The 13811-nt window shown below is 42.3% G+C and overlaps 1 protein-coding gene across 1 annotated transcript in view; it reads left to right on the top strand.

The window, feature by feature from the left end:
- Positions 1–13811, top strand: part of SND1 (staphylococcal nuclease and tudor domain containing 1) — a 456936-nt gene that overhangs the window by 62107 nt on the left and 381018 nt on the right. Inside the window, exon 10 of the mRNA XM_036328783.1 lies at positions 6531–6644. Within this exon, the coding sequence (XP_036184676.1) occupies positions 6531–6644 (114 nt within the window). The remainder of the gene's footprint in view (positions 1–6530; positions 6645–13811) is intronic.

Genomic DNA, 13811 nt, shown 5'->3' with positions numbered 1-13811 from the left:
ATTTTTAGAGGTATTTAAGGAAGGAACCAAAGTAAATGTTTGAGCTTGCTTCAGTTTGTAATTCTCCGTGCCATTGTGAGGCCACATCATAATTTATTTAACCAGTCTCCAATAGGTTGATATTCATATAGTTTATCATTTTTCCATTATTTAGAAAATGGAACAAATCTCTGTGTAAAGGACAGTTATTTCCTCAGGAATATTTTGGAGCATATTTGCCAAATAGCTCTTTAGCAATGTTAACAAGTGTATACCCCTCTGTATGTTCATTTCCTAATACATTCTAGAACAGAGGTCGAACAACTTCTTAAAGGGCCATATAATAAATATTTAAGGGGTTAAGGGCCATATAGTCTCTATTGTAGCTAATCAATGCTGCCACCGTAGCAAGAAAACAGCTATAGACATATCATGTGTGAATGACTGTGTGTGGCTGTGTTCCAATAAAACTTTATTTATAACAGTAGGCAGTGGGCTGGATGGCCCTTGGACCATAGTTTGCCAACCCCTGTTATAGAACATGGGATAGCAGCAGTAAATGTAAAAGGAAAAAAATGATCTGTATTTCTTTTCAAAACCTAGAGCCCAACTGCAGTTTTCTAGTCATTTTACCTGATTTAAAATGTCTGTTAATACCGAGAAAACCTAAAAAGGTCCTGAGATGCCAGGGGCCTTCAAGAACATAGTCTGACAGACCTACTTTTTGCTGAATGATTCTGCTTTGAGGTGACTATAGGGCCTGAACAATTAGAGGTTCTCTCTTTAGCAGTCACCCTGTCTCCTAGGAATTATTTGCTCAGAGGACAGCAAAATAGCCTGAAAAGCCCAAGAAAGGTGACCTATGAACTCTTTAACTGAATGCCTCTGGGACACTATAGGTGATTTCTGGAACTGATGCAACACTGTAGGTCAGACTGTTGACCAAGAGTCTCACTTCTGAGAATTTTGAAACTCAGCCAAGTATTCTCTTGATACATGTGGCCTACTGAAAGCCTGGTTTCCATTCTCTGCTCAAGCAGCTTCACTTCTTAAGGAAGGAAATGCAAGGGAGGGCTCTTCGTGTCTCTCCAGGTTAGCAGAGAAGCATGTTCACTTCACAGTGATTAGCTGAGCCTGCTTGAGACTTTTGTGCCTGTCGTGGCTTGCCAATTTCCTGCCTGCCTTCCCTGTGGCGTTTTAGCTGATCTGTGCTGTTTGTAGCCATATGGTCCCCTGAGCACGTGGCCTGGCTTCCCTGTCCCTTCTGCTGTATGCTTAGGTCTTGCAGATTTCACAGTCCTGAATAACGCAAAGGGGTGGGGTGGAGGGGCAGTGGTGAGGAGTGGCAGCGTGTCCTCAGGAGGTGAGTCTTCTCACTCCCCTGCCTTGTGAGGGGCCTCTAGTTTGGTTCTCTGAACCAATTGATTACTTAAAAACACGGAGCCCTGGAAGCGGTGCTTTGAGGGAAGTGGTTTCTGCTTTCAAGGAGTTTACCCTTTGGGGCTCTGATTGGGAGATTGCCCTACGTAGTGAACTGTCTGGTATTGGTGGCCATGTCCAATTTTGGAGGTGAAATTATAAGCTATCCCTGGATGTGGTGGGTTCTGGTACTTACTTGTTTTGGTCCTGATTATTTTTTGCTGTGTGTCCAGGCATAGCTTTGAAAGGAATTCATTATTATGTCTCTCTAAGATGGTTCTTAAGCAGGGATACTTGTTAATATTTTTGGCATTATCTAGACTTTTCCATTATATTCCCATTTGGTAATGTGGAGGGAACAAAAAAATACTAGCTACTTCCTTGACTTTTTGTCGTAGGGCTTTTAGATGAAGTTGTGTTGAGGACCTGGTTGGGAAGGTGGTCTCTGTTATGCCAAAAGAGATCAAGAGTTGGTGTATACCACAAAAGCAAAATGAAAAACAGCTCTGAGATGAGATGTGCTCTTATCGTCAAACTGCAGAATAACTACAACCATGAAGTTAGAATCAATGCTAAAATGATGATGCTAAGTAATATACTTGAGTATTTTAATAAAGTGTGTCTTAAAAAAAAAAGACTTGGTTTATAGCTTAAGTTAGCAAACTGATTACCGATAAGAAAAGAAAATGGTTGAATTAGAAAAGATTTGTAAAAAAAATATTTACCTGGCTTTTTAATTTGGGACTTTATTTTTTGGAATAATTTTAGATATACAGAAAAAATGGGCAGATAGTACACAGAGTTCCGCATTACCCTACTCCCCTCCAGTTCCCCCTACTATTATCTGACATGAATATGGCACATCAGTTATAAGTGGTACACCAATATTATGTTATTTTCAATGGAAGTCCATGCCTGAGCAGATTTCCTTAGATTTTCTCTAATGTCTGTTTTGTGTTCCAGCATCCCATCCATGATAGCACACTGCATTGAGCTGTCGTGTCTCATCAGGCTCCTCTTGGGCATGGCAGTTTCTCAGACTTTCTTTGCATTTGATGACCTTGGCAGTGAGGAGTCCTGGTTGGGTGTTTTGTAGGATGCCCTTCTGTGGGAATTTGTCTGATGTCTGGTTTCCTTTGAAGTACTTGTTTTAGTGTCCAGTCCGTTTAATCATGCTTAGGTGCCTAGAGGTATTTGCATCAGGAAATTGTGTGCTTAGTATTCATTTTGTCAAGGACACAGGGTAGCAGCTGTACTCTTCTGGGGGATGGAGACGGGGCTATGTAGGACTCCAGGCCATTGTATAATAGTTGTGGGGTATTCCTTATTTCACCCCCGTTTGGTGTTGCTTCAGTAGTATTTACAGGATTCGCTTTGGGGAGAATAGACATAGCATACATGCCTTGGGACCAGGAGATGCAGCTGGATGCCATGATTTCAGAGTAGAAAGGGTATTCCCTGCTGGTGCCTATAGAAAGCCCTTTTTGGGCTGCTGGTCCTTTTATTCCTATCTGGCACTGATAATTTAGTTAGCTTTGGGAATACCAGAAGTTGTGTCTGGGGAGTTATGCTGAGTGTCTCTGTAGCTCAGGAGGCTATTGTCGGCTCTTTTTGTTCATTTTATATGCACTGCAGGATTTTAAGAAGCTGAATAGCTCTTCACCACCCAGTGATCACTGTGGATGGGCTCTGCAGATGGGAGAGTGGCAGGAGGCCAGAGCTGGGAATGGATGTCCCTTCCTTGCCCCTGACAGCACTCTGCACTTCTCTTGACTTGTGGCAGCCCTTAGCCTACAGTCGTCATTATTAAGCCACTCCTTTTTCCATTTATGATTGGGCTTCAAGAAACGGCGAGGGATTCAGATTTAGGGCATGTATTTTGAGTCCAGTTAGTGACTTTTTCAGTGTAGATTTCTGCTCCTGTGCCTTAGGTTATCTCCGCAGTGATGGCGAACCTATGAACTCATTTTTTTTGGTTGATTTTTCTTTGTTAAATGGCATTTAAATATATAAAATAAATATCAAAAATATAAGTCTTTGTTTTATTATGGTTGCAGATATCAAAAAATTTCTATATGTGACACGGCACCAGAGTTAAGTTAGGGTTTTTCAAAATGCTGACACGCCGAGCTCAAAAGGTTCTCCATCACTGCCCTAGAGTGTGTGGTATGGTGGTGGATGTGTGGGTAGACTAAGTAGGAATCTGTAGCTGTGGGGAAAGTGAGCGATGCGGGAATATTTAGATTATCCTGATGAAAAGCACATAAGAAACCTCACTGTTATAAATGTGCTCTGTCACGGTGCTGATGTGCAGGCTTTGGGTAGTAACCGCCCTGCATTTTACCTATTGCACAGTATGTGACCAGAGCTGCTCTTATTGCCTCTTCCAGGCCTCAGCTCTGGAGCTGCTTGTTCTCCGGACACTAATGACACCATTTACAGAGGAATAATAAGTCATAAATCCCCCTTAAATACACACACATGGACACACACACGCACTCCCCATTCACCCCTTCACCAGAAAGCCAAACCTCATTTAGCTGGCAGCGTCAGAGTGTGCAGGTCTTGAAGAGGAGGTTTCTAATCAGGGAGATGCCAAGCAGAGAGAGTGTGCTGCTGAGGCCGGAAATTTACAGCTTCAGGAATTAATTCGCCGCTGCTGCCGCCGCTGCTGCCGCTGCTGCCGCTGCTGCCGCTGCTGCCGCTGCTGCTACTACTGCTAACGCATTACAGGGGGTGACGAGCACCAGTAACTTGTCATAGGGGCAGGCTTAGATCTTCACATTCTATAATCCGGGGGTGAAGGTGTGAACACTGTGATACTTTCCCTGGTTTTATTCCTCTCTGAGCATGACTAGGAGAATGTCTAGATATTTCTCATGTCTTGATTATACGAATTTCTCAATGTTTTTGGCAATTGACAATTTAATGAGTTAGTTTTGGTGCAAGAGGAATGTGTAGCTCTGTTCATCATTGAGATTTAGGAAATGTGTGTTCATTTGAGATGCCTAATTACTCTATTATCCTTTAGGCCAGTGGTTCTCAACCTTGGCTGCACATTAGAATCACCTGGAAATCTTTAAAATCCTGATTTCTGGGCCTCATCCTCCGGAAATTCTGTTTCTTTGTTATGGGGTGGGGCCACAACATTTTTAAGTTTTCATGGACATGTTTTTGTGATTGGGCTGGCATAAGGGGCTCTTTGATTTGATTTGGAGGGTCCTATGCCCTTTGGTACCACCCATACATAGGTAATCAACCCTGACCTTGACTTGGTCCTGGTGTGACAAAGACCATGGTTTTGATTACCCTTGGACCTCACCAAGTTTTTCTGACCAGTTGAGTTATAGGTTCTGGCTGTTTGGTTTTGAGTGGTCAGCCTTTGTGATGATCAGATCTGTGGCTTTTTGCTGCTTTCAGGGTTGCAAGTTAATCTTAGGTATAATGGGGGGAGGATAAAGGGAGTCAAATATATGGTAACAGAAGGAAACTAGACTTTGGGTGGTGAGCACACATTCAGTATATACAGATGTTGTATTATAATGTACATCTGAAATTTATATAATGTTATCAACCATTGTTACCCAATGCATATAATTTTACAAATATATAATTTCCCACTCCCACCCCTTTCCTGCCCAATCTACTTAGGTATTTAGACTTTCATTACTTGTCCAGTCAATGATCTGGTTTTCTGTACATGATTTCTATTACCTGTGGTCGTAAAACCACGGATGTCTCCATCCAGCAGCCCTACTCAGTCTTCCATGGATTTACAGCTCATTTCTAACTATCATCTTTTTTCCATTCATTCTGTTTGATGGCACTTTCCTCCTGCTGTTTCCTCTTATGTATCATTTCTTGCTTGTTTTTGTTTTTTGCTCTTCAGGTTGTCCTTTAAATCACTCTTTTTGGTGTGTGTGGCTGGTTCTTTGGCAAAAGGTAAAAGATAGCCGTTTTGGAGGAGTGTGCGAGTAAATGGGTATATTTGTTTTCAAAGATCTGAATAGTTAACAAGGGCTCTTTTATCCATAGCAAAGGAGAGTCTAGCTCTTTTTGTTTCATTTGGGAAGTTCTCCCCTCAAAATGCAGTGGCAGCTGACCCTGGAGTTTGCTTGGCTGTCTGTTAGATCCTGATGGGACCTGACTGAAGCCTGGAAGGGGTGGTTTTGATTCTGCCCGTGAGGTGGATGGTGACCTGTTTTGTAATCAGGAGCTACCTTGCAGCAAAGTGTTGTTTGCACAAAGGAGGAAACAGCCCAGTAACAACAGGCTCTGAGTATAATTGGGTGAATTATAGACTGCTGGCTGAATTGTGGGTTTTACTTGAAACCTAGCCTGGTTTCAATGGACTTTTATTCTGTGCACATTAGTGGGGTATCCTGATAACCTCCACAGAGGAATATTTGTACTTCAAATAGTTATCCTTGCAAATTATCTCAGACTGGAAGTTTATCATTTTCAGCTGAGAGTGGGGTCCAGTGGCACTGATTTGGGGCTCTAAAACAAAGATGACCATAGTAGTGCTCTGAGAACGTGGCTTTTAGAGTAGCCGAAGTAATGTCTTAGCAATTTAATGTTTCTCCCTCTGAGATTAACATCTTTTCCACGCTGAGATGACAATTCTTTTTTCCCCTTCACTTGTTTTTTATTTTTCTGCTCTCTCTTTGGGCATCCTACTTTGCTTCTTTCTCATCTAGGGCTGGTACCTTCTTCTAATCCAGCTCTTGCCTCTTTTCCTAGATTCACATTGAGATACAGGGATTGATTTTAGTTTAGATCCTGTTTCCAGGAAAATCTTCAATAACATGTAGAGACCGGATTTCCAGTTCGTAAGCTCTGTAGTTAACCACAATGTCTTGGTCAGGGACAAGATAAAAAAGATTGACTATCTTTGTGAATACTATAGGCTCCCCTCTTGGAGAAATCATAATCAGGTCTTTGGGGCCTGGCTATTGTAGCATAGTTTTTCGAACATTGTTGCCTCATGACGGATGATATTAGATCTGCCTCAATGACTATTGATCTCACTTTTTTTCCTTGTGACTGGCGAAAGCCTTGTTCCATAGCATGTGTGCTACGATTATCTGGGCCATTGAAGCAGGTTTAAGCAATTGCCTTCATGTCCACAGGTGATGCAGGTGCTGAATGCTGATGCCATTGTTGTGAAGCTGAACTCCGGTGACTACAAGACCATCCACCTGTCCAGCATCCGACCACCGAGGCTGGAGGGGGAGAACACACAGGTAAGAAAACAGTAGGGAAGCAGGTAGGGAAGCAGTGAAGCTTCTCTTCAAAAACCAAATAGAAGGAGCTGGAGAATTAGTTAAATGTGATACATATGTCTGAGAATTCCAGAGGATTTCATAATATCTGAAGCCTAGCTGTTATTGGGCAGACCTCAGTTTGTCCTGACTCATACTCACTGCTCTGCTTTACTATGGATGGGCACTGCTGGCTTTCTTCCCTTGAGAGGAGTTACGGTTGGGATATGTGAGATGGTAGGTGTGTTTTATTAGTGAGATCTTGTTTCTCTGAGAATAAGGAGAGGGAAGGTCCGCATCTGACCTGTGTTGTAGTGCGTCCCATTTCTGCTGTTCATTTTGATGAGATAGGCCCATTTGTTTTTGCTCTAGGAAGAAATGAATCTTGCTATATATATTCTCTGAGGTCACCTATTCATCTTTTGCAAGTGGTAACTATAATTATTAGTTACACTGTTTTGTGTTATTTGTTGGATCTTCTGGCAGCATAGGTGCTTACCTAACCAGTGTGGGTGATTTTGAGAAATTATCTATAATAATAAAAGCATAATATGCTAATTAGACCGGACACCCAAACGACCTTGACCTTCCGGACGTCCTTCCAGATGACCTTTCGGACGAAGCTGGGGCTGCGAGGGCCAAGCCCCTTGCACGAATCTCGTGCATTGGGCCTCTAGTGCTTAGGATAAAAACTATATGAATTGGTAGCCTTCAGACAGTTTTGTTTTAAATTTTGAGGCCATTTTCTTTCCATTGTTAGAGTTATGAGAGGTTGGGAATAGGGATTGAGGTTGAATTTTTTTTGTCTGCCTATGTGTTGTTGTTACAGATACATTTATATCTCCTATTTTTGTCCTCCAATAACTAAAGTGTGCAACTGTGTTGATTGGTCGCAGAGCTGGGTTCTCAGTGAGAGCCAGTGCCACAGGCAAGTGTTCGGACAGTTTTCATAAATTAAACGGTGTGGCTGGAATTGTGCTCTGTGCTTTTAAAATTTATCTACTTTATAGTTCTAAAGACGTGAAATTTGCTTTTTTGTTGTTTTGTAGGTCCACATGACTTGGTACACTTACAAGTTGAAATTCATGCCTTGTTTTCATTTGCATGAGAGTTTACAGACAGCCCATAAGAGTAAAATGAAAATATCATGATTGTCTTTTGAATCAGATTATGCATAAGAAACACATACAGGATGGGTTCTTTGAATGTCTGGCCAATCAATTCATTCTCTCCCGTTTTCCCCCATGGAGGAGGCAATTTAATGCAGCAAACAGTATTGTGGTAACGTGGAGAATTTAAATGCATGAAAGCCTAAGAAATGCCAAAATAAGTTTCTCTTAGTAACTGTAACTCTGCTTCATTGCACAGAGTAAATAAATATCTCCAATTTGATCAGTATTGGGAGTAGTCCACAATTCTGCATCTGTGCCATGCAGTTGGAATTAAGGTTCCCACAGCAACCACAACTTTGAAATTCTTGAACGTTAATTTTTTTGCCTGCATCATCAGCCAAATGCATTATGTTAATGTAGGCTATGTAGCTGAATTTTAAGCAGCTTTTGGGGGTAGGAGTGTTATAGCTTAGGTAGGATGACAGCAGGTTTTCTGGAGTAAGAAGTGAACTATTACTGAGGGTTTTAGTTTTTTCCAGGATCCTTTTGAACTCTTCAGGGTATAATTGGATAGATTTCCCCTAGCTTCAATGGATAATGAGAAGTTGTTGGAATATATGTACTAGTTTATGCTTTAGAATTCCTTGTTCTTTACCCCAAGGTAGGCGTGTTCTCTCCCCCCCTACCCCCCCTCCTCTGTCTCCTTTAATTTTGCTCCTGAGAATCTTAGTCCATTTTCCGAAAGTTCTAAGTAAGGCTTATCTCTAAGAGTCTACAACATATGGCTTTTGATTGACATGAAGAATGATTTCCCTTCTTTGTTCATTCAATTCCTTTAGAGCAGCAGTTTTCAACCTGTGGGTCGTGATCCCTTTGATTGTGAGAGGGATGTCCAACTGCCGGTTTAGGCCCGATCCCCGTATGTGGGATCGGGCCTAAACCGGCAGTCGGACATCCCCCGAGGGGTCCCAGATTGGAGAGGGTGCAGGCTGGGATGAGGGACACACCCCCACCCCAGTGCACGAATTTGTGCACCGGGCCTCTAGCAGATGTATAATATTCATGTAGGAATAAAAATCACCTGGAGATCCCAGTGAGGATATAATTATGTCTGTAATGACAAGGCAAACAGGCATCCAACTCCTTGGGGTCTTTGGTTTCTAGTATTCTTTATTATATACCAACTGTTATTATCCAAGGGAAGACCAGTTGAGTACTCAAGATGTAGATATTGGTGCCAGAACTGTTAGCCCATATGGCACCCTTGTAACAAATAAGAGAAGGTTATTCCTTCCTCCTGGCAGCCTCATGTCAGGGCACACGGTTTGACAAACAAGGGAGGCTGAATTTCAGCTCCCATTTGCCCTTGTCCCCTTGGCCAGGTGCCCTTGAGCAAGGCACAAAGTGCCCAAGAATATGTGGCTATCCTAGTTAGAACAAGGCCGGTAGACTCTCCAATGAGAATGTTGAGGGTTGTTTAGGAATTGGGGGGTGATCTTGTAGTGGCAGAAACACAGAGTGCTTGAGGCCTATTTGGAGACTACGGATGGACTGTGGAGGGTGTTGAATAAAACACTCAGGAGATTACCTTCCATCTAATTTTTGGACACTTTCTGGAGGTCACTGGCTTTAAAATGGAGAAAAAGATACCCTGACAGATTATGGTATTGGAGCTTGTTCTGAGCAGAGTGGGAGAAGGTGCAGATTAAGAATCTGGAGGGGTAGGTAAGGAGGGCAAGTCTAGCTTCCTCAAGGGCAGGCAGATGGCGTGCAGTGACTCCCTACCAGCTCCCAGATGATGACCCAATGGGGCTTGCCCTTCAAGTAAGGAAGGAGAGATTTCTTTGAATGTTTATCTTCCCTAAACCCTAAAGCCTCTAGTAACATGTCATCAACTAATATAGATCTACTGAGACATCTATATATTGTGGGGATAGTCAGGCAAATTAGATTTTCCTTTTTTTGTCCAGAGACTAGTTCATTTCTCTTGAATTATACATAGAAGCAAGAAGGTTTTGCCCTAGGCTAACTGTATACTACTACTTCCCTCTTTTGATTACTTTCTAATTGCAGCCAGAGAAAGGGCTCTGGACAAAACAGCACAATCAAAGGAACTGTTTTCACCCTAGGCAATTGCTTTCCAATAGTACCCTGTATTTCATTCTTCAGATTTTGGTTAGAACCTGATTTGTTGCTTCCAAGTATGACAGGAGTTAAAAGCAAGGGTGTGTAATAGCTTCCTCAGAAAGAGTACAATTGGATGGCTGATGCTGCTGATGCTGATTCTGTGGCGCAGTGCTTTTGGATTATTCAGTATGAATCCAGAGTTGACTCTTTAGAGATGTTAACTCCTTCAGGTTGAGAGCCATTTTGGATGCTGTGGTGTTCCTGCGGTACAGTCTACGTTGGGATCCCGGGGGGTTGGTTCCAGGGCCCGCTGTGGATACCAAAATCTGTAGATGCTAAAGTACCTTATGTAAAATGGTGTAATGCCCTAACCGGTTTGGCTCAGTGGATAGAGCGTTGGCCTGCGGACTGAAGGGTCCCAGGTTCGATTCTGGTCAAGGACGTGTACCTTGGCTGTGGGCACATCCCCAGTAGGAGGTGTGCAGGAGGCAGCTGATCAATGTTTCTCTCTCATCGATGTTTCTAACTCTCTATCCCTCTCCCTTCCTCTCTGTAAAAAATCAATAAAATATATTAAAAAAAATAAAATGGTGTAGTGTTTGCATATAACCTAAGCACATCCTCCCATATACTTTAAATTATTTCTAGAGTATTTATAATATCTAGTACAATGTAAAAGCTCTGTAAATCAGTTGTTATGTTTAGAGAATAATGGCAAGAACAAAAGTCTATACATGCTCAATACAAATGTAAACATTGTAGGGCAGACTATATAGTACGTGTCAGCAAAAACATAACATTTTTCTTTTCCCAAATATTTTTGATTCGTGGTTGGTTGAACCCACATGATGTTGAACTCACTGTTACAGAGGGCAGACTGTATAGTTGATTTTATCCAGTTGTTTGCTACAAAGAAACAAGTGCCAAGTCTTGGAGAAAGGCTCTGGGTTTCTGACTTACTGCCTTAGAGGAGATAACACATTGTGCAGTCTCAGGACTTCCTAGAGAGCAAGTGGCTTTGATGTGAAACTGGAAAACCTAGTGCTCTGTTGCCCAGGGCTGCTGTGAGCTTTGTGTTACACTTGCGGTGTTAATGACAATGGAAATACATACCCTTGGCATCTGATCAAGGTGCTGACTTACTCCTCCATGAAGCCTGCTCATGCAGTGCTATTGTAGTGAACCAGGATATAGGAGCTGAAATTTACCTTGAAAACAGGCACATCATTTACTCTACCCCCAGGTGTTAAGTGTACAAAGTGTGCTTTCATTTGCAGGGCTTTTATCTTAAACTTCTTTCCTTAGCTTCTCTCTCTCTCTCTCTCTCTCTCTCTCTCTCTCTCTCTCTCTCTCTCGCTCTCTCTCTCCCTCCCACACGCACACACACTCACACACACATACCTACCTACACCCCGATCTACATCCCTTCAGCTTGAACCTCTGGTAAGTATGGAAAGGTGGAGCCTCTCATCTCTTAGTCCTATGCTTTCACCTTGTACTCATTTTCATCACCCTCTCTTTCAGCCTCTTCCCTGTGAACTTATTTACCAGAACTTATAAATGTTCTTTCATAGCAGGGTCTTTAAATATTCAGACCTGGGCACTAAAAGGTCAGTTTTATTAAAGCTGCAATCTGCCTGATCTTCCAGTGCCCTTGCTGCCTTTGGATGGGGAAGCTGTTTCCAAGCCTCACCCCACGGGGTCTTCTCCGTAGGCAGTTGACAGTAGACGGAGCTGCAGGTAGGCATATTATGAGTGATGCCCTGGGATTCAGAAGCAGAGCAGTTTCAGGTGCTAATAACTCCATTTGTTGCACAGGGCCCCAGGGTCCTTTGCCATTTAGACACGATTAAAAGCGGTTCTCAACCTATTCCCTCCAGTTTAGATTTCTGAAAGCAAGATGACTGGTCCCTCCGGACCCTAAAGCAAATGATGCTGCCACTTAGATGCACACCAACAGAAAGCTGTGGGGCTGCGTTCCTAAGTGAAGCGGGCGAACCAATAAGCTCACTGACTGTGATCTCCCACTTGTGACGGAGCATAAGGCAAATAGTGAATTAGAGAGGGACTCCAGCTTGGCATTACGGACCTTGGAGAGATGCAAAAGCTCTTTGAAATGGATATAGCATTTCACCGGTTTCCAATGGGGAGATTTGGGCACTGCAGCGGTGTGATCAAAAGACAGACTGAGACTATACCAGAGCGCTGGCAGAGGCATTCTGTATGCCTCACATTTGTTTGATCTGGGCATTTCTGAGAAGAACGCTTGAAACTGTCTTTGTTAGAGGACTGGAAAAATTATGAGAAGACTATGGGTGGGTCTTAGCTCATCTTTTTAAGGTTTCAGGATATATGTGTGTGTGTATATATATATATACCCTATCATTTGCAGAAACACTCGTATGTAGGTACAACCTGCTTTTTGGCTGGAGAGGTCACTGGGGCAGGCCTGAATCAAGGGGGAGGTAAAGACATTTGGTATTTGAGTAGATTGCAGAGTTCCTAAAATGTACATTCATTGATCTTTATAGTGAATTGTGACCTGGAGAAGGCAGCAAGAATCTATCCTATTTCCCTTTGATTTGCTTTCTTCTCCCTATTACAAATTATATTTTCTTTTGTTTCCTTTAGTTAATGCATTCCCTTTCCCATGATCTTGCCTGTTCCCTCTAAATACTTTTTGTGGGATTTTATCATCTTCTAGTGGTTCTTGGGCATTAATCTTTCCCTGAACCATGTACATTTACCTCTTGCAATCCATCTCTTTTTCTCTCTCTTCTCTCTTCATTTAATCATCGCCTTTACACAGTTCTCTATTTTCAATTTATCTAAAACTTTCTGGTGTGTTCATATTTCTTGCCTCTTTTCAATCCTGTGAGCCACAGTAATTCTCTGTTGTTTCTTACATTGACAGTCGCATCATATTTACTGTCCTGTGACCATTTAACATAGTTCTGTGCTCAGGTAACCCTTTTTCTTGTGCTGGTTCTTGAAGGTGCCTTTTGCTCCAAGATTTCCGTACACATAGTACTTCCCACCTCCTTGTCAGCCTGTACTACTTATTAATGTCAGGGCCTGCTTTCCACTGTGAAGCCAAACTACTCTGAGGGCTCGAACGGCATGGTTTTCTCAGCTTCATATCCTTTCTTTTTCAGAACCTTGCAGAGTGATGTAAACACAGCAAGTATTTCATGTTCAAATCTAAATATCTGCTGAGGCTCAAGACCAAATCCATATATTGCTTTTGAGTGGCATCTGACTATCAATTTATTGCTAATTTCCTTAACTGCTTCTGATAGATAGCCATTCCAACTTGAGCCAGTGTGTCAACTTCCACTCCCATTTTCCTATTTCCTAATTGGATTACGTGTTCTGATGGCCAGGTCACACGTGGCTTAGTTTTCTATAGACACTTCCTTTCCTCACTCCTAGTTTGTCTGGTTGCTGCCATTGGGTTGACCAGCCCTGCCTCTCTGGGAGGTAGCTTTCTTCCTAGTGGTATTCCATAAGCATAGTGCAGAGTGGCTGCAGCCTAGCAGAGGGGTTAATGTCAGGATTTTAAGTGCTTTTGCAGCTTGGTCCCCAATTGACATTCTTTTAACACCTCTACTCTTACTCGAGCTTTCCCAAATATTCTTCTTTCAGAGCAGTTTAGGTGTCTTGATTCATTGACGTTTTTAAGTGCATGTTTTCCCTGAGGGCTATATATTTTTTACTGTTGTCGACCTTGTTGGTTGTCAGATTATTTCTTTGCTTGGAACTAATTTTAAAATCAATTATAATGCTTTCCCTTCATCTTTCTCTATTTATGAGGTACTGATTGCAGAGCTACATACACTGTGTTTAGATAAATTACCTTTTTTTCATATTATTTTATATTCAAAGCAAGTTTAGTGCAGTCCTCCAGTGC

Source organism: Myotis myotis, unplaced genomic scaffold (assembly GCF_014108235.1).
Source record: "Myotis myotis isolate mMyoMyo1 unplaced genomic scaffold, mMyoMyo1.p scaffold_m19_p_11, whole genome shotgun sequence".
Lineage (NCBI taxonomy): Eukaryota > Metazoa > Chordata > Mammalia > Chiroptera > Vespertilionidae > Myotis > Myotis myotis.
This window is presented reverse-complemented; position numbering and strand designations above follow the sequence as displayed.